This window comes from Acomys minous (genome assembly GCF_964271855.1).
Source record: "Acomys minous genome assembly, chromosome: 16".
NCBI lineage: Eukaryota > Metazoa > Chordata > Mammalia > Rodentia > Muridae > Acomys > Acomys minous.
In genome coordinates, this window is record NC_140498.1 from 83,374,826 (window position 1) to 83,393,973 (window position 19,148).

Consider the following 19,148-nt stretch of genomic DNA (forward strand, 5'->3'; position numbering starts at 1 on the left):
TGTTATGTAAACTTGTTTTTTTGTTTTGTTTTGGTTTTTTGTTTTGTTTTGTTTTAATCCCAGGTGTGGGGTATGGGGCTGATTCAGACTGTCCACAGCAGCTGACTATTTGCCTCATGCAGGCTCTGAGAGGGGGGTCCTTTGCTAGCTGCAAATAGTTTAATTCTGAGGACTCTGGAGAGGGGAATAAACACCAGAGCCCCAGAGGCAGGGGAGGAGGGGCTCCAAGAAAGAAGGAGGAGGAGGATGCTCCCTCTTGCTGCTCCTGGTTGCTGTTGATGCAGCTTGATGAGAAGGTGGAGATAGTCTGAAATGAAGATTGGTATTGCCACAAAGAACCAGACGGCCCTAACCAGCAGGAAGTAGCTAAGGACAACTCCGCCCCCTTTCCCCTCTAACCTTCATTCTCTCCTACTCGGTGTTGGGCTGCTGGAAAAGATTGGGATGGAGAAGGGAGAAAGAGATAGAAGACACCAAAATAAAAATAGATTTTAAAAGTATGCCTGCAGGTTCCCAGAACCCACATTGTATGGTTCACAATGACCTGTAACTCCAGTTCCAGGAGATCTGACACCTGCTTCAAGCCTCTACACTCATGTGCTCACACCCACATACAGACACACACACACACACACACACACACACAGAGAGAGAGAGAGAGAGAGAGAGAGAGAGAGAGAGAGAGAGAGAGAGAGAGAAAAATAAACCTTTCTTTCTTCTTTCTTTCTCTCTTTCTTTCCTTCTTTTAAGAGCAATCTAGGCACAGTGGCTCATGCCTGTAATCCCAACACTCAGAAGGTAGAGGCAGGAGGATCAGAAGCCCAGCCTCAGCTAACAGTTAATTCAAATCTAGCCTGGCAGGTGGATTACTGTGAGTTCGAGGCCAGCCTCGTCTACAAAGTGAGTCTAGTACAGCCAAGACTACAGAGAGAAACCCTGTCTCAAAAAACAAAAACAAAACAAAGCCAAAAAAAAAAAAAAAGAAAAAGAAAAACAAAAAAGAAAAAAATCAAAGCCAGCCTGGGCTACCTGAGATCCTATCTCAGGAAAACTATATAAACGAACTCAATTGAAAAACATACCCACTCTAAAGATGTGGGTCACAGGGGCTCGTCCTGAAGTGGCCCAGAAGTACCTTCCAGGAAGACCCTTCAGCATTCTTGCACATGTCACTCCCAGCATTCATTTATAACCAAACAGAGGTGTTCTGACAGACATCGCCTCCCAGGTGCCTAGGAACAAGTGGCTTTTCACAGGAAGCATTTGTTCTTCTGTCTGTAGGTCAGATGTACTGACTGTGACAGCTGCATGTGGCCCCCTAGACCAGATGGAGTTGATGGTTAATCTCATCTGTATCTGGTAAGATACAGAATCGCCTGGGGGACTGGCAGCTGAGCATGCCTATTGGGGAGTCTCTTCATGAGGTTAACGGAGGTGAAAAGACCCACCCACTGTGGGTGGTACCATTCCCCAGGCTTGGATCCTAGACTGTATAAAAAGGAGCTGAACACCAGCTTTTATCTCTCCCTTCTTCCTGACTGTGGGTGCAACGTGACCTCAGCTTCATGCCCTTGGTCTCCCCACCATGATGGACTGTGCACCCTCGAACTGTGAGCCAGAACCAGCCCTTTCTCCTTTAAGTTGCCTTTACCAGAGTGTTTTATCACTACAACAGGAAAAGGAACTGAGACACGGAGGAAGAAAGGCCATTCCTGTGGCTACGAAGACAAAGCTGAGCTAAGTTGAGCACCAGTGTCACCAACAAACACAACACAGTTCTGACTGGCCAATTATACCTCAGTGTGCTCATGGGGGTGGGGGGGAATGTGGTTCTGTCAGTTTTGGGCCAATGCACATAAGTCAGTGAACCTTTAAAAATATATTAGAAATTATCATGAGAGCCTGCCTTTGTGTGCCTACACGGCACAGGTGAGGCTCTCACACCCCCATGCCCTGCCTGCCAGCAGGCAACAAGCTAAAGTGTCACAGCCACATTCCAACACTAGGTTTTGTTTTGCTTTTTTTAATTCCGTGCATCTCCTTGGCTCTTCCACCTTTTGTTGCCCTCTAACCAAAATGAAGCTTTCTCCTGGATCCACTCTCCCCCACCCAGGTGATTACAGCGGCTATCTTCCAATTAAAACATGGCCCGTGCATGTGCCCCCATCACAAGCTGGGACTGGAGCCAGCCTGGCTGAGCATGAAGATAACAAAAGTAGTTCTCTAAACAGCTTGTGCCCAGCCCACCCACACTCCAGCCACTGCAGATCAGAGCACCATAAACCACGCTGCAGAGCCAGAGAGGCACCAGAGACCCGAGGCTGCACCCCAGTTCTCACACATCAAGTCCCTGGAGTGAGACTCAAGTCCTAAGAATCCCATGGTGTCAGCCACCCATCCCCCAAGAAGCCCCTGGAACACAGTATGTGTCTTAAGCCACTGTCCATCCGTATTAGACAGTTTTTGCCACCTTGCTTCAAACACCTCCACTGTTGGTCACATGCAGGGCAAGATGCCCTACTGAGGCAGGCAGCCAGGCATGGATGTTACTGGTACTCCCAGAGGGAGGCACCATCCTGGAAACCACAGTCCATGATGGAGTCAGATGGAAGAGGAGGCTGATGGATCCTGTGACCACCAGGCTCATCACAGTGAGGACACTCACCTACGACACTTGGTACGATCCTTCTTTTCCATTCCAGACTCTTTCTCAACCTCAGCCTCCTCTGTTTATGGCCACACTCCCCACAATCCCTCCCCCCAGAAGACTGATGTCTCTCTGCCTAGGTTCCCAGAGCTGGCCCATTTGTCTCTCTTCATGTTGGCCATCTGTGGTGGTTTGAGAAGAGAGCCCATAACTTCATATATTTGAAAGCTTGGTACTCAGTGGAATTGTTTGGGAAGGATTAGGAGGTGTGGTCTTGTCGGAGAAGGTGTGGCCTTGTTAAAGGAGGCATGTCTCTGGGAGTGGGTTTGGGGCTTTCAAATACCCATTGCCAGCTTCTCCTCTCTCTTCTCTTCTCCTCTCCTCTCCTCTCCTGTTCTCTCTCTGTCTCTCTCTGTCTCTGTCTCTCTGTCTCTGTCTCTCTGTCTCTGTCTCTCTGTCTCTGTCTCTCTGTCTCTCTCTCTGTCTCTCTCTGTCTCTCTGTCTCTCTCTCTCTGTCTCTCTCTCTGTCTCTCTCTCTGTGTGTGTGTGTGTGTGTGTGTCTCTCTCTCTCTCTGTGTCTCTCTCTCTCTCTCTCTCTCTCTCTCTCTCTCTCTCTCTCTCTCTCTCTCTCTCTCTCCCCAGTATATAAAGCTCTTTGTTACTGCTCCAACACCATGCCTGCCTGCTTCCCACCATGAGGATCACAGGCCAACCCTCTAACACTATAAAGCAAGCCCCCAACTAAATGCTTTCTTTATAAAGAGTTGCCTTGTGTCTCTTCACGGCAATAGAAGAGTGACTAAAACAGCCGCTTATTTCATTTACATATGGCTGGCTGATGGTCTTATTTTTTTCCTGTGTTATCATCAGCATGAAGGAGAGTCTCATTACCAAGGCAATGAGCAGGGAGATGGCCTATTTTTTGGTTAGGGATGACAGCAGATCCCCTGCTTGGTCCCCTAGGCTGTGACCTTGGTCATTCCTCATGGCAGCCAGTGGTGGGTCTCATAATATAAGGCAGGTCTTACACCCTGGCCTTCAAAACCCTGCAATGATGCCCAGCCTAGTCTGAATAAAATCTGAGGTCTTTTCAAAAGGCACAAAGCCCTGGGAGAATGTCACCCTTGGCCACCTTGCTGGCCAGGTGTCCTCACCCTTGTCCCCTGCACAACAGTGTCCCCAACCTCTACAGTGACCCTTGAACATGCCACAGTTGGCTGCCTAAGGGCCGGGCCTGAGTCTTCCCTTCCTCTCTCCTTGACCCACCCCACACCTCCTCTGAGCTCTGTTCCTCAGAGGAGCCCTCCTCCACCAACCTATCTAAAGGAAACTTCCAGGTCCTAAGCTGTTCCCCTGCCCTGTTCTGTTGGTGTCTATCGCCTCCTGACACAAAGAGCGTGATGCCTTCAGCAGGAGTCTGTCTCTTTGAACAATGGCTAAGCTTCAGACAGAGAGCAGAAACTACCTCTGTGACCGCTTATCACCAGACCCCAAACCCTGCTCTCAGCAGGTCGCAAGGGCTTCCTGACCTGCTGGTAGACCCACAGAGCACAGGAAGCAGAGAGGACCTTGGGAATTAGACGCGGTTTCGGGAATGTGTCCAACCTGCACAGACTACCGCCCCGGCCCTTCACACCTGCTCTTCTCTGCCTAGAAAGTCCTTCTTCAGACCCTTGCATGGCTTGTCCCCATTCTTGCCACCTCAGGCCAACGGCGTGTCCCCAGACAGGCCTTTCCTCCCAGCATGTCTCAGGCATCCCATCCTTCTCCCATCTCCTCCACTGCACAGTCCTGTTTCAACCAGTCTCACACATCATGAACCAGATGACCTGGGAGGAATTCCTGATCAGCAGTATGACATCAGAGTCCCCAGTGAGCGTGTGGCAGAGTCCCCGAGCCATGCGCTCACCTCAACACCAAACCTGAGTCTGGGTCCAGGCACCAGAGGATGAAAGGTCTTCTGTGGAGGTTTTGGGGCTCCTAACCCAAGAATCCTTTTGCATCCATTTGCTCAGGTATGTGTGTGCCTGCGTGCAAGTGTGTGCACGGGGCAGGGAGGGTGGCACGTACACTGGAATCAAACCCAGAGCACTTGCTCACTGGTAAGCCCTCTGCCACTGAGATCCACCCCAAGCCCTGCTCCAGACCTTCAGCTAGGTGAGCCTCTGGCTTGACTTTTATCTGCCCTTGGGTAGGGCTACAATGGTGTGTGTGTGGCTGTTTCTCTGAAGAAACCCAATGTAGTGTTTTGTCTGTTCCGTCCTCTCTCAGGTGGAACTAGAGCTTTGCTCAGCTGGGTGGCAAGGCTTACATAAGAACAGGCTCTGAATGTGTTTTCTGAACATAGGAAAAAGTAGCAACAGAGGCCTGGAGGTAGCTCAGTCAGTGCAGAGCCTGACACAAAAGCCAGAGGGCCAGAGTTTGGTCCTCAGAACCCATGTGAAAAAACCAGGCATGGCAACACACACAATCCTGTGCTCAGGAGGCAGAGACAGAGGGAGCCCTGGGACTTGCTGGCTGAACAGCCGAGCCTAGCCCACTCTGTGAGAGGCACTGTCTTGAAAAAAGCAGGGCAGGAGTCAGGGTGTCATGTGTCTTTAATCTGAGCATTTGGGAGGCAGAGACAGATGGATCTCTGAATTCAAGGCCAGCTTGGTCTACAAAGCAAGTTCTAGGATAGCCAGGGGCTGTTATACAGAGATACCTTGTCTTGAAACACACACACACACACACACACACACACACACACACAAGGGCAGAGATGGCTCAGTGGTTAAGAGCACTGGCTGCTTGATGTGACCATATGTGCCCAGCCTTAGTCTAACTTGTTCTGCCATGTTTGGTTGAGATCCCTAGGAGGCATGCTCTTTTCTGGAGCAAACTAGAGGAGGAGTGGATCAGGGGAGAGGAAAGGTCCGGAAGTGGGGCTGGGGAGAGAGGAGAGAAGGGAAACTGCAGTTGGGATGTAATATCTGAGAAAAGAATAAACAAAGAAACAAACAGCACTGGCTGCTATTCCAGAGGATCCAGGTTCAGTTTCCCAGCACCTTCATGCTGGCTCACAACCCTCTGTAACTCCAGTCCCGAGGGCTCTGTCACCCTCTTCTGTCCTCCAAGGACACCAGGCATACCCACTGTGCACAGAGAAGCATGCAAAACACTCACAAGCATCATATGTATAAAATAAAAATAAATCAACCTAAATCTATATAAAGCAAGGTGAACATCAACTGAGAAAGATGCTTAACCATTGACTCTGACCTCTACATGCAAGCACACATGTGCATGCTCAAACACACACACACACACACACACACACACACACACACACACATACACACACACACCAAATGGCAGTTACTTCCTGAGGTTCCCGATCCAACTGACCAGTCACCCAGGGAGCTCACAGTTTTCCGAGCTCACGGTTTCCATGCGCACAGTCCCTCGGCTCCCTTTCATTTCCCTGGACTTGCTGTTATCTATTCCAAACGGTTCCAAATTTGCTTACTTTCCTAATCTCTCCTCTCCGCTGGCAATTCTGCTGTTTATCTTGTGGTCTGTGTCTCTGCAGCTCATGTCTCCTCCCCGTGAGCCTTCATTAAAATATTTCAGATGAAGACCTTTACCGCCCCCTCAGCGGAGCACGCTGGGTCTTTCCCACACAGCACATTTTTAATTCTTATCACAGGACTTCAGGCAGTTTGTACATTATATCCTATTAAAACCTCAGTTCCACTTGAGGTTGTCACAATTCAGAGATTACAGTGTTCTGCGGGGTGTTCTGCCGGGGATATATTCATATATTCACTTTGTTCGCCAGCAGACTTGGTACGTGAGCCTGTATTTCACACCTCATTTGATACCACAATGAGACCAACATATAAAAAGAAGCAATTATTTATTTAGATTATGGGATGGTTTCAGAGGGATATTCAATTATGTAATGGTTTTAGAAGGATATTCGTAGGTACAGACTGCGGTGCCGGAGTAGGGCTGCCTGCCGGGAAAGTGGGGGGGGGGTGCTGAACACTGAAGGAGAGGTACAGAAAAGAAGCCACAGGGAGGGGGACCCCTCTCATTTGCAAATTAGCCTCCTCTTTCCCGTGTAGCATTTTTAAAATTTTTCTTCTAGAGCGGGGGAAAAAAAAAACAACACAAAACCAAAAATCGACAACCACTTCTAAGAAACAGAACACTTCTCTCCGTGTGAAACACAGCCATGGGCTGCAGTGATGATGGCTCAGTAGGCAAGAGGGCTTGCTGCAAAAGCATAAGGGCCTGACTTCGAATCCCTACCCGCCCCCACCTGTCCCCCCACCCCCACACCCCCCACACCCCCTCACCCTGACCCCTCGAGTAAAAAGCTGGGCATGTAACCTGAGCACTTGGGGGTATGGAAACAGGAGAATTGTTGTGGCTTGCTGGCTGCCAGCCAGGTTCAGTGAGAGACCCTGTCCCAAGGGAATGGGACAGAGACTGAAACAGGATACCTGGCATCCTCCTCTAGACTCTGTGTGCACACACATGCACATAACACCACACACACACACACAAAGACAAAATGTTAGCACTCCGACGATCAAGCATTTCAACAAATTCATTTCCTCTGTGTGTACCACTGAGATCATCTTCATAAGCCCAGAGCTCTTGGCCTCCGCCAGCCCAATGTCAGGTTCAGTAACATTGCACCCTTGTCCCCATCACTGCCCACAGCCTCAGAAGCCCGCTCTCTTTTCCCACTCTGCCCAAGCCCTTGGGGACACTGGTCCAAACCCTGGCTCTCAGTCAATCTGGATGGACACATAATCCAAGTGACTCTAGGAAGAGCTCAATATAACCATCCTTGGGCTCATGCTAGACTTAACCAGGAAAAACAAACTCCCTACAGCAGTAGTTCTCCTGTGGGTCGTGACCCCCCCTGCCTTGGGGATCGAATGACCCTTTCACAGGGGTCACCTAAGACCATTGGAGAACACAGATATTTACAGTGCGATTCATAACAGTAGCAAAATTATAGTTATAAAGTGGCAGTGCAAATAATTTTATGGTTGGAGGGTCACCACAACATGAGGAACTGTATGAAAAGGTTGCAGCCTAGGAAGATTGAGAGCCACTGGCCTAAAGTCAGTGGTCAGAGGGATACTGGGAGTCCCAGGCCACTACACTGCTCCCAAGAGGAAAGCACAGCCAGAGAAAATCTGGGGGACGTATGGGGATAGGGACAGATTGTGGGGAAAATTCAAGAGTGTCAGAGGCTCCGTTTCTGATGCAGACTAAAGTCGACATGGAACTTAGTGGCAGCCACAGGACAAGGACAACTGGACAACCACAGGGGAGACGCGCTCTCCCACTGTGGGTATAAGCCCATCAGACCCCTGTGCTAAACAGAATAGAGCTGGACAGGGCTTGTCTTTGAAGAACATGGCCACTGGACCCTCCCATTCTCCCTCCCCCTCTCCTCATGCCCTGGCAGCAAATTCTGCCTCTACACAGCCAGAAAACAACACTGAAAAGGCACCTCCCAAGCCAGCCTGCTCCTAGGCAGGGAACCCGTGGTCTGTTACCTAGATCTAAGCCAAAGACTGGCTTGGGGGAGCTGAGGGGGTTCAGGAGGAGACACCCCACTCCTTTCCAATATTTAGATGCTGCTGGATGAGTCTATGATGCATGGAAGGGTTGCAGCCATCTTGTGGCCATGAGGATACAAGCTTGGAGGATGCTCAGTAGGCTACATGGAGTGCTGCTGTGTGAACCAACTGTGGAAACACCCACCTCTGCCTTTGCTGTGTGGGCCACGGTGAAATCCCTTCACATCAAGTGCTTTCGAGAAATGATCTGTGACTTGACGACTGGAAGCCCTTGAGCAAATATTGACAACTTGGGATTCAGGGTGCCTGGCAGGCACATTCAGATAGCCAGAGAAGCCCTGGTCATGTGATGTCACAGCCCCCACACTCCATCCACGACACTGTCTGCCCAGGGGTGTTGATTGATGAGTTTAGAGTGGGAGGCATCTCAGCTGATATGGGACCAGTCAGCCTGAGTCATTCCTCCTCCTCCTCCTCCTCCTCCTCCTCCTCCCCCTCCTCGTCCTCCTCCTCCTCCTCCTCCTCATCCTCCTCCTCCTCATACTCCTCCTCCCCCTCCTCCTCCTCCTCCTCCTCCTTGTCCTCCTCTTCCTCCTCCTCCTCCTCCTCCTCCTCCTCCTCCTGGAAGACCTTCAAAAGCAGCATGATATGGCTCTGGAGTTGGCTGGGGTCACATGAGAAGTGACGGCACATGGGTACATGCCGTGCAAGTCCATTGAAAAAGCTGACACACACACCCCCCAACCTCCACCTCTCACATGACCCACACTGACTCATCCCCAAAGCCTGCATGTTTCCTGGGCCTCGAAGGACACAAAGCTGGGGAAGAAAGAAAAGAGACCAGGACGATTTACAGGGATAAATGACACAGCGGCCAGGACATTGGGATTCACCCCTGGGTGCCATCAGAACTAGTGGTGGGGTTAGGGGCCACCCATCCAGCTCTGCTTTCTGGCCCAAAGTGGGAGACAGACAGACAGACAGACAGACAGACCCACAGCAGGGAAAGAGAGTGGAGGTGGAGACTGGGGAGGGGCTTTTCACCCTCTGCTGCCCAGGTGGTCGAGCATCCTTCCCCCCCCTCAAGCCCCTCCTCACCCCTCACCGCTCCAAGTCAGAGTCTAAGCCACAGAAGATTGTGAGGAAATCGGATTTGAGATTCTGGAGCCAAGGGCCACCCGACCCCCACCTTGACCCTCACTCGACCCCCACCATCACCTCCACCCCCACCCTCACCTCCACCCCACCCCCACCCCCATCCCCAGCAGTGGGTTCATTTAAGCAGCTCATCCTGTAAAGGAGCTTGCCTCTTGTGCCTGAGGACTTGAGTTGAAATCCCTGCCACACACACACACACACACACACACACACACACACACACACGCTGCCCACTCCCCCCTACCCACTGTGGCCCATAGAAGAAGAGATGAACCAATCCCTGACAGCTGTCTTCTGGCCTCTACATGCACCATGACACACAGACAGACTGACAGATGCACACACACTAATAACACCAATAACACCAATAATAAATTTAAAATTTTTTTTAAATGAGCAGCAAAGGACAGTTAACTGATAGCTATGAGCACCCTGCTTGCTTATTAAAAAGTAATTTCCCTCTGGCTCTTTAATTGATTCGTTCTCCCCATTTCAGCCTTCAGTTCTTCGTGGAAACAATAACAATATGGATATCAGACTCTGAACTCTGATAAATGAAAGAGGGTACATTTTGAAACAGGCAGCCTCACTGTGCATTGCGCACGGGATCATGAAGGATGCACGGTCCAGGCTGCAGGACATCCCTGCAGTGGCTGCACCAGGCTGACGAGGCCAAAGGAAGGTCCGTCCCCCCACCCCCACCCCCCCACCCCCACCCCCACCCCGCCATCCCAAGCGTGCTATTCTGCCACCTGCTCTATATACCACGTATCAACGTATCACAGTGCTCACCTGCTCTGTGTGTCCGGGTGGTGGCCCACGCAGGACAGGGCGGCGGTGGTCTGGGTACCATCCTCCTCAACTTCCTCCTGCACTGCCCACTGGTCCTCGTGGCTCACCCGCACCGCCATTATCTTCACACCCGAGGCCGCCTTGATTCTACGACGTAAGAAGAAAGCAGAATCATAAGAAAATAGGCTCCACCTGGGCCAGGTCCATGGGAGACAGCATCGGGATCACATGGGGATTCCAAATGCCCCTGGAGGCTAGAGGAAGGGAGGCTGTGAGTAGCTTTCCTCTAAGACTGCTCTTGGGGACAACAAAATGGCTCAGTGCTTGAAGGTGCTTGCTGCCAAGCTGGACGATCTGAGTTCAACATCCAGACCCCATATGGTGGAAGGAGAAAACCAACTCCCTCAAGTTGGTCTGTGACCTCTGCGCACTGCCGCGGCACAGGCACCCACCTCCGCACATACAAAAGAAAGAAAGAAATGTAAGGGGAAAAAAAATTCAGTGCTGATGTATCCCAAGCCATGTGTGGAAGCTTCCATGAGAAAACCCTGAGCTTGGAAAACTGAGGCAGGAGAATTGCCACAAGTTCAAGGCCAACCGCCTCAAGAATAAATAAGCAAATAAACAAACCCTGTCCTTTTTTTTCACAACTGCGACAACATGCTGCCACCGCACCTCCATTTTCCGTCACTGGCTTTGAAATTAACGATTTTATGCAAATGTTATCTTAGTATTAAAAGGAGAGGCAAGGGCCCAGCAGGATGGGTCAATGGGCAAAGGCACTTACCACCAAGCCTGAAGACATGAGTTCAATCCCTGGGACCCACATGGTGGAGGGAGAGCACAGACTCGTGCCCTGTGACCCCTGACCTTCATATGTATACCATGGTACACACACACACCCAACACATAGCTTCTAAATATATGAATACACATAAGAAAAAATTAGCAGAGAAAGGAGGAGCTGATTGAAATATGAAAGAGGGTGGTACTGGGAGGCTCAAGGAAGGAAGCCTTTCCCGGCAGGGTCTGCAGCACGAGCTGCAGATGTCTGGGCCCCAGACCAGTTCTGAAGCCTGGCTTCGTCACCTGCCCTGAGGAGTGTGGTGTGCGTTCAGGAGCATCAACCTCTGTGTGTCCTTCAGATACAAAGACAGGACTCTGCCTCTGACTCCCCTCCTGTGGCCACTGCATCTCCCAGCCTGGATAAGATACTCCAGAGGCTCCAATGTCACCCATCTCCTCCTCCTCCTCCTCCTCCTCCTCCTCCTCCTCCTCCTCCTCCTCCTTTCCTCCTCCTTCTCTTCCTCCTCCTCTTCCTCCTCCTCAGAATCTAATCATTCTTCCTTCTGGGTTCTAGTCTTAATCTCCTCTTCCACAAAGCTTTCTTTCTTGATACCATGACATCCTAGGAGTTAATTTATGCATCCCACGAACAGAGGCGTCCTGTTCCATCCCTGCCTCCAGCCAAAAAAGCAAGGGAAGAGAATGTTCCAGAACCTGTGTCTACATTCATAGTCCTTCTCACAGAAGCTGCACCCTATGCCCTGTGGGTCCTCGCTACTCTAACAGCTCACAGGGATCTCCCCTCCCCCCGCACCCCCCCCCAACAAATACAATGGCTCAGAAGCCCTCTGTCAAGGCACTGGTGGTCAGAGAGGGAGTGGGACTCAGTTGCAGGTTGGCCTGCAGAGGCCTGTGAGACCCAGTTTTTCCTGGACGAGAGTCCCTCACTCAGATTGATCTTGTAGAGATTAAGGATGCTCAAAGGACACTGGGATAAAGGACCATCATTGATGGGGAATTCAAACATGGAAGAACGAGCCACTCTCTGGAGACCTGGCTGGGCTTCTGGGCCCTTGCTGCCAGGCATCCTGAGGACTACGCTGAGTCTCCAGGCAGAATCTAGGTATTTCCTGGTCTTAATTCTGGGCAAAAAATATTCTTCCCACCTGCCAAGACAAAGCCAATGTCTCCCTTCACCACAGGGAAACTATTTATCTCATGAGGTACTCTAGGGAACAGCGGATGGCCAGCCAATGACAGGTCATGGTAGTGTAACAATTGCACACACACACACACACACACACACACACACACACACACACACACCACAAAATTCGAGCACATGTCACCAAGCTTTCAAAGGATACCCCCCACTCCTTCAGACACCTGACCCTGTTCAGCCCCCACAGTGAATTCTCCTCTCATGGCCACAGGGTGGTTGCAACAGCTCTAGATTGCACATCTTTATCTTCAGTTAAAAAAAAAAAAGATTCTCCTTCCGAGAACAAAACTCCTAAAGCCAGTTTTCACAGGCCGAATCTGATTGGTTTGTTCATAATGGGTGAGGTTAATCCAGTATCAGGAGGGCTTTAAAAGAAGGGGATGCTGAAAAGAAATTCAACTCATATAGGAAGAAATGCATTCTGGGTATTAAAAATACTTGTAAAGCCAAATTGTTGATGTGCCCCCTGTCTCTTAAGCACAAGTTATGAAATTCTTCTTAAAGCTCTCCCAAGTAAATCCTCCTTAACTTCAGGCTATATTTGTTAAAGAGATTTAAGCTCAGAGAAATTCAGGTCTTAAATATTCACTAACCTTGTTTTAGAAAAAAAACATCTTCAGACTTGGGGATATTCTTAGCACTTGGTATTTTAAAACTATAATAACCAAAGCTACGTGGAAGAGATTAGTGGCCCCGCTGCTGTGGTAAGCTAGAGGTTTCCAAGGCTAAGCAATAAAAGTTGCCAACACGAAGTGTCCAGGATGTATACGGAGAGTTAGCCAAGTGACTTGGCGACAGGCTAGCACACAGGAAAATCATCAGGGGTATGGAACTATCTCAAAGGGAAAGGTTTAGGGGCTGGGGAGAGGGCTCAGTTTGTAAAGTGCTTGCTGCTCTTGCCAAGGACCCCGTTACATTCTCAACACACAGGCTAGGAGGCTCACAGCCACCTGTAACTCCAGCTCCAGGGGGAGATTTGACACCCTCTTCTATAGTGTGACTTATTTTCTTGGTGTCTGGCCCTTGAAAGGACCCTATGCCCTTCAGTGTCAGTTGGCTCTTAGACTTCTGGGAACAGGTGAAGATATAAAAAGCTAGTGGACGGGAGGCAGAGGCAGGCGGATCGCTGTGAGTTCGAGGCCAGCCTGGTCTACAAAGTGAGTCCAGGATGGCCAAGGCTACACAGAGAAACCCTGTCTCGAAAAACCAAAAAAAAAAAAGCTAGTGGAGGCTGAGAGAGGGAGGAGGAGGAGGAGGAGGAAGGGAATAGGCAGGGGACGGTCCGGCTAGAAGAAGAGGCGGCTCAGAGAAGATAGTTGGTGCAGGAAGAAAGAAGAGAGAGTAGGGCTAGAGAGAAGATACTGAACAGGGTGAAAGTGAATTGGGCTAGCAGAGTGAGAAGGCGGTCAGGTCAGGAGAAGCTGAGCTAAGCCAGAGAAGGTACTGTTAGGAGACAGGAGGAGGAGGAGGAGGAGGAGGAGGAGGAGGAGGAGGAGGAGAAGAAGGAGAAGGAGAAGAAGAAGAAGAAGAAGAAGAAGAAGAAGAAGAAGAAGAAGAAGAAGAAGAAGAAGAAGAAGAAGAAGAAGAAGAAGAAGAAGCCACAAGCAAAGCAACAAAGCAGTAAAGGAAAATATAAGAGGGAGAGGGGAGTTATACTCTCCTGGCCTCTGCCAAATTCTTCCACCAGGTCTCTGGAGGTTAGTGGAGGAAGGCCACCCTGAGAGCCCATTTTTAAATAACTGTTTCTTTTAAAAAGATTTGTTTATTTATTTTATGTGGATGAGTTGTCTGTTTTCATGCACACCAGAAGAGGGGATCAGATCCCATTACACAGGGCTGTGAGCCACCATGTGGTTGCCGGGAACTGAACTCAGGACCTCTGGAAGAGCAAAGCAGCCAGTGCTCTTAACCACAGAGCCATCTCTCCAGCACAGACTATTTAAATTTTAAAGATGGCAGAGAAAAGGATCCAGGTGAGGAGACCCCCCCCCCAAGCACCTACCACCTGGGACCTGCTACCCACGGAGCAGATGGGGGCGGGGTCTCTTTCCTGCACACTCCAGAGTGGGTGCTGAAAACACACATGTATTTTTATCCTTTGAGTCAGAAAGAGAATGGGAGGTTCTAAAGGAACAAGCAGATCTCTGAGAAGCTTGGGGCTCAGCTCCGAGAACAGGGATGGGCAGGGTCTTCTGTGTGCAGGTATGAGCATCCTCCAGCAGCACATGCCCACTTCAGGGGGAACCAAGCAAGGAAGGAGCCACAGCAGGAAATTAATAGACCTTCCGTCTCAGCTACAACTTACTTTGTTTTGTTTATTTCTTTGATACAGGGTCTCACTATGTAGCCTTGGCTGTCCTGGAGCTCACTATGTGGACCAGGCTGGCCTGGAACTCAAGGAGATCCACCTGCCTCTGCCTCCTGAGTGCTGAGACTAAAGATGTGTGTCACCACACCTGGGAATATGTATATTTTTTTTCTAATGGTATAGCCAGTGACACTCCTGTCTGCCTTCTCCGTGATACAAGCTGCCTGTGTGTTTGTGACTTTTCTCTTTACTTTCAAAAATAACTTATAAAAGCTATTGACAAAAATCGGGGCCTGTCCTGATTCACAGTTTAGGGGTACAGCCTATCCTGGTGGGGAGGGCATGGCATCAGAAGCATAAGGCAGCTGGTCACATGACATCCACAGTCAGGAAGCAGAGAGAGATGAATTATGGCGCTCAGCTCGCTGTCACCTTTTTATTTAGTCCAGGCTCCAAGCCCATGGGATGGCGTTGGCCATGTTCAGGGCAGGGTTCCCACCTCATTTAACCCAGTCTGAAAACTCCCTCATAGTCAATACCCAGAGCCTTGTTTCCTAATGTCAACTTTTCATTTTTGGCAATACTTGTTTGAGCCTGGCTAAGATGGGCACTCAACGCTTTCCGTTGTCTCATTCATCACCCTAATCTTCTACCCTAGAAAGTCAGCTAGGGATGTGTGCATCTGAGGATGAATCAGAGATGCCGTGTTTCCACAACTGAAGCAATGGTTCTGAGTATTTCGGTGCCTCTCTCACACAGGGATACCACAGCGTGGTCGGCTGCATGATGGGTGCATGCTTCACCTCCTAGAAGACAGGTAGGGATTGGCCACTGGGAAGGGCAGTTTACGGAGTGCCAGACCACTGTGGCTGCACCCACTGCAAGTGTAGACACTGCTCTGCCCTGGCCAAGGTGGCGCTGAGTGCAGACCTGCCCCGCTGCCCAGCCTGTGACTTGTTGAGGACATTGTTACGGTGTTTCCCCAACCAAATGGTAACCGGCATGGTGTCAGTCTGTCTCCTCAGACTATAGGTCACAGCACTTTCCTCATCTTGGCTGACAGGGACTTCCCCGCCCCCCCCCCAGCCATCCAAGCTATATCGGCTTCCTAAGGCTGTTGGGACCAGTGGCCATAAGCTAATGGCTCTCAGGGATGGAAACTCATTCTCATATGGTTCTGGATTGATTCAGGTGTTAGCAAGGCTGAGTTTTTTATAGATGCTCTGAAAGAGTGACCTTTAATTTTTAAGAGAGAGAGAGAGAGAGAGAGAGAGAGAGAGAGAGAGTGTGTGTGTGTGTGTGTGTGTGTGTGTGTGTGTGTGTGTGTGTGTGTAAATGTAATGCTCATCGTGGCCAGAAGAGGGCAGCAGATCCCAAACTCAGGTCCCCTACAAGAGCAGGGCACACTGCTAATCCATCTCTCCAGCCTCATGAAAGGGAATCCTTCCTATACCTCTCTCGAAGCCCATGTCTTACATATGCACTTCCTTCTTTGTGCTTCCCATAACACTAAGACAAGCAAGTTTGTCTTAATTTCAGAGACCTAGAAGTAGCATCTGGTGTGGGAAGCCAGCCTAGACTTTGTCTTGACCTCTCTTCTGTCCTGGTCTGCACCATAGGCATGTACAGACTCTCCTGCTGGGAGCCCTTGTACTCATGCAAGCCAGAGAGTTCAGCCAGGCTAACAGCAAGTTCACAGCTTCATGGACTCAGATCTCTGGGGCCAATCAAAGTGCTCCTGGACAGTGATTGGTCTAAGGAGGAACCATGTAACCCAACCAGACCTGCCGATCACTGGGCCTCAATTGATTGGCTTACTAACAGACATGAGCAGAAATTGTAGGAGATCTTTTATTGGCACACACACACACACGTGTGTGTGTGTGTGTGTGTGTGTGTGTCTATCTCTATGTCTGTCTGTCTGTCCATCTGTTTGCACACACACCCATGCAGAGACCAGATATTAGATATCAAGTGTCTTCTTCTATTACTCTCCACTTTATTCCTTTGAGACAATCTCTCTCTCTATGGGCCTGGATATATGATGGTCCAGTGGTTAGACCGCTGGCTACTTTTCCAGGAGACCCGGGTTCAGTTCCCAGCACCCACACTGAGGCTCACAATGGCCTGTAACTTTCCTGGAGCTTCAAAGCTGCCTTCTCCCTCCTCAGGCATCAGGCATGCAATCAATGAGCAGGCATACATGTAGGCAAAACTCTTATACACATAATTTTTTTAAAAAAATCAAGACAGGATCTCTCACTAAACTTGAAGGACATCCTGAGGTTGCTAGCCTGGTTGACCAGCAATCTCCCAGCATCCACCTGCCTCTGCTTCCCCCTCTCACAGGCACAAATGGCTACGCTGTGCAATTTACATGGGTGCTGTGGATTTGAACTCGGGTCCTCATGCAAGCACAGCAAGGGCTCTTAACCTACTGATTCATCTCCCTGGCCCCTTGTCAGGCATCTTTGAGCCTAGCTTTCTTTCTACAAAGCCATTAAGCACTCAGTGTGTCTGTGCTAGACAGTTGTATGTTAACTTGACACAAACTAAAGTCACTTGAGAGGAGGGAACTTTAAGAAAATGCCTCCACGGGATCCAGCTGTAAGGCATTTTCTCAATTAGTGATCAATTGGGGAGGGCCCAGCCCATTGTGGGCAGAGCCATCCCTGGGCTGGTGGTCCCGGGTTCTGTTAAAACAAAACAAAACAAAACAAAACAAAAACAGGCTGTGCAAGCCATGAGGAGCAAGCCAGTAAGCAGCACCCCTCCATGGCCTGGGCATCAGCTCCTGCCTCCAGGCTCCTGCCATGCTTGAGTTCCTGTCCTGACTTCCTTTGATCGTGAACTGTGATATTGGAAGCATGGGCTGAATAAACCCTTTCCTCCCCAAAGTTGCCTTGGTCATGGAATTTCATCACAGCACTAGCAGCCCTGACTAAGACGGTGCCTACCGTACCCCTGAGAATGAAAACAGTAGTAACGCAGAGGCAACGGGTGGATAAAGATTGTTTTCCAGACGCGTATTTGAGCACCTGCATCAGCAAGCACTGAGACTGTTCCTACCGTGTCCACTTCCTCGAACCAGTGATCCCCTTAGGCCATTGCGCTTGAATATTAACTGACAAAATCCATGCAGCCTCTGACATTTCTGCCATGCAGAGGACCAGCTGAAATCCACCCCGTGTTGACAGAAGACACACAAAAAGTTAGCTCCGCAATTCAAGGGCAAGAGGAGGGAGGCAGAGAAAGGCTGTTTAATATTCTCCCCATCCTTGTGAGAAAAGAAAGTAAATATTAAATCAAGGAAATCTCTGGAAACAGTCAGAGAGCTCGCCTTTGTCGCATCCATCACCCCGGTAATAAATATTAATAAACAAACCCTAAGACAGACAAAAAATGCAATTCATAACTCAAAAGTAGTCTGACCTTTTTATGGAATTAAACTCATTTTCTGTCGAGCCTGCGATTTGTAGAATGTTTCTGGTGACATACGTTTTTGTAGATCTACCAGAGAATCTTCCACAGGGGTCTTTACAGGCACTGATGAGCCACAGTAAGATGCTTCTCTCTCTCTCTCTCTCTCTCTCTCTCTCTCTCTCTCTCTCTCTCTCTCTCTCTTCTCTCTCTCTCTCCCTCCCTCCCCGTCCCTCCCTCCCTCTCTCTCTCTCTCTCTCTCTCTCTCTCTCTCTCTCTCTCTCTCTCTCGCTCTCTCTCATACACACAGGGGTTCTTTGGCTCTGATGTGTGGGCTCTGCCCTGGTTAAGGACATCAGTCTGCAACCAGAGTGCTCACAGCCACGAGGACACACAAGCAGACCCACTCTCAGAACTTTGCCTATCATCACACTAACTCTTGTACCACAGAACTTTCTTCCAAGTTCTAAGTCCACAGATAAATGTATATGTGAAATCATCTCTCTTCTTTTCTTTTTTTTTTTTTTTTTTTTTTGTTTGTTTTGTTTTTTGAGACAGGGTTTCTCTGTGTAGCCTTGGCTGTCCTGGACTCGCTTTGTAGACCAGGCTGGCCTTGAACTCACAGCGATCCGCCTGCCTCTGCCTCCCAAGTGCTGGGATTAAAGGCATGCACCACCATGCCCGGCTTGTGAAATCATCTCTTAAGGGTCTCAAGCATGGGGCCTGGAGAGATGGCTCCGAAGATAGGAGCTCTTGTTGCTCTTGAAGGAACCAGTGTTTGATTTCCAGCACCCACAACCATCTAACTCCAGTCCCGGGGGGGGGGGGGAATCCAATGCCCCCTCTTCCGGCTTCTGAGGATACTTCATGCATGTGGTACATATACACGCATGTAGGCAAATCATATATATATATATATATATACATATATATGTGTGTGTATATATACGTATGTATGTATGTATGTATGTATATATATATACATATATAACAAATGTCAAAATCAAGGGGAAAAAGAATCATAATCATCCTTAAAATGTTCCTGGCTAAACTAAGCCTCAACCCACGCAAAAATACAAACAAAAACATCCAACATCTCTCACCCCCTTTCAGAAAGGAACTGGGCACACACACCTTGATGCTTACATAGAGTTCAGAGGTCAACTCTCAGGAACCTGTTCTTCCATGGTGGCTTCCGGGGACTGCAAGTCATCCGGCCTGTGCAGC

The 19,148-nt window shown here is 49.5% G+C and overlaps 1 protein-coding gene across 2 annotated transcripts in view; it reads right to left on the minus strand.

Annotated features, from left to right (window-relative positions):
* The window catches only part of TMEM132B (transmembrane protein 132B), a 250,881-nt gene that overhangs the window by 138,126 nt on the left and 93,607 nt on the right, over positions 1-19,148 (minus strand). For both annotated transcript variants that reach the window (XM_084762977.1, XM_084762978.1), the window contains exon 3: positions 10,186-10,332. In XM_084762977.1, coding sequence (XP_084619103.1) covers positions 10,186-10,332 — 147 coding nt within the window. The remainder of the gene's footprint in view (positions 1-10,185; positions 10,333-19,148) is intronic.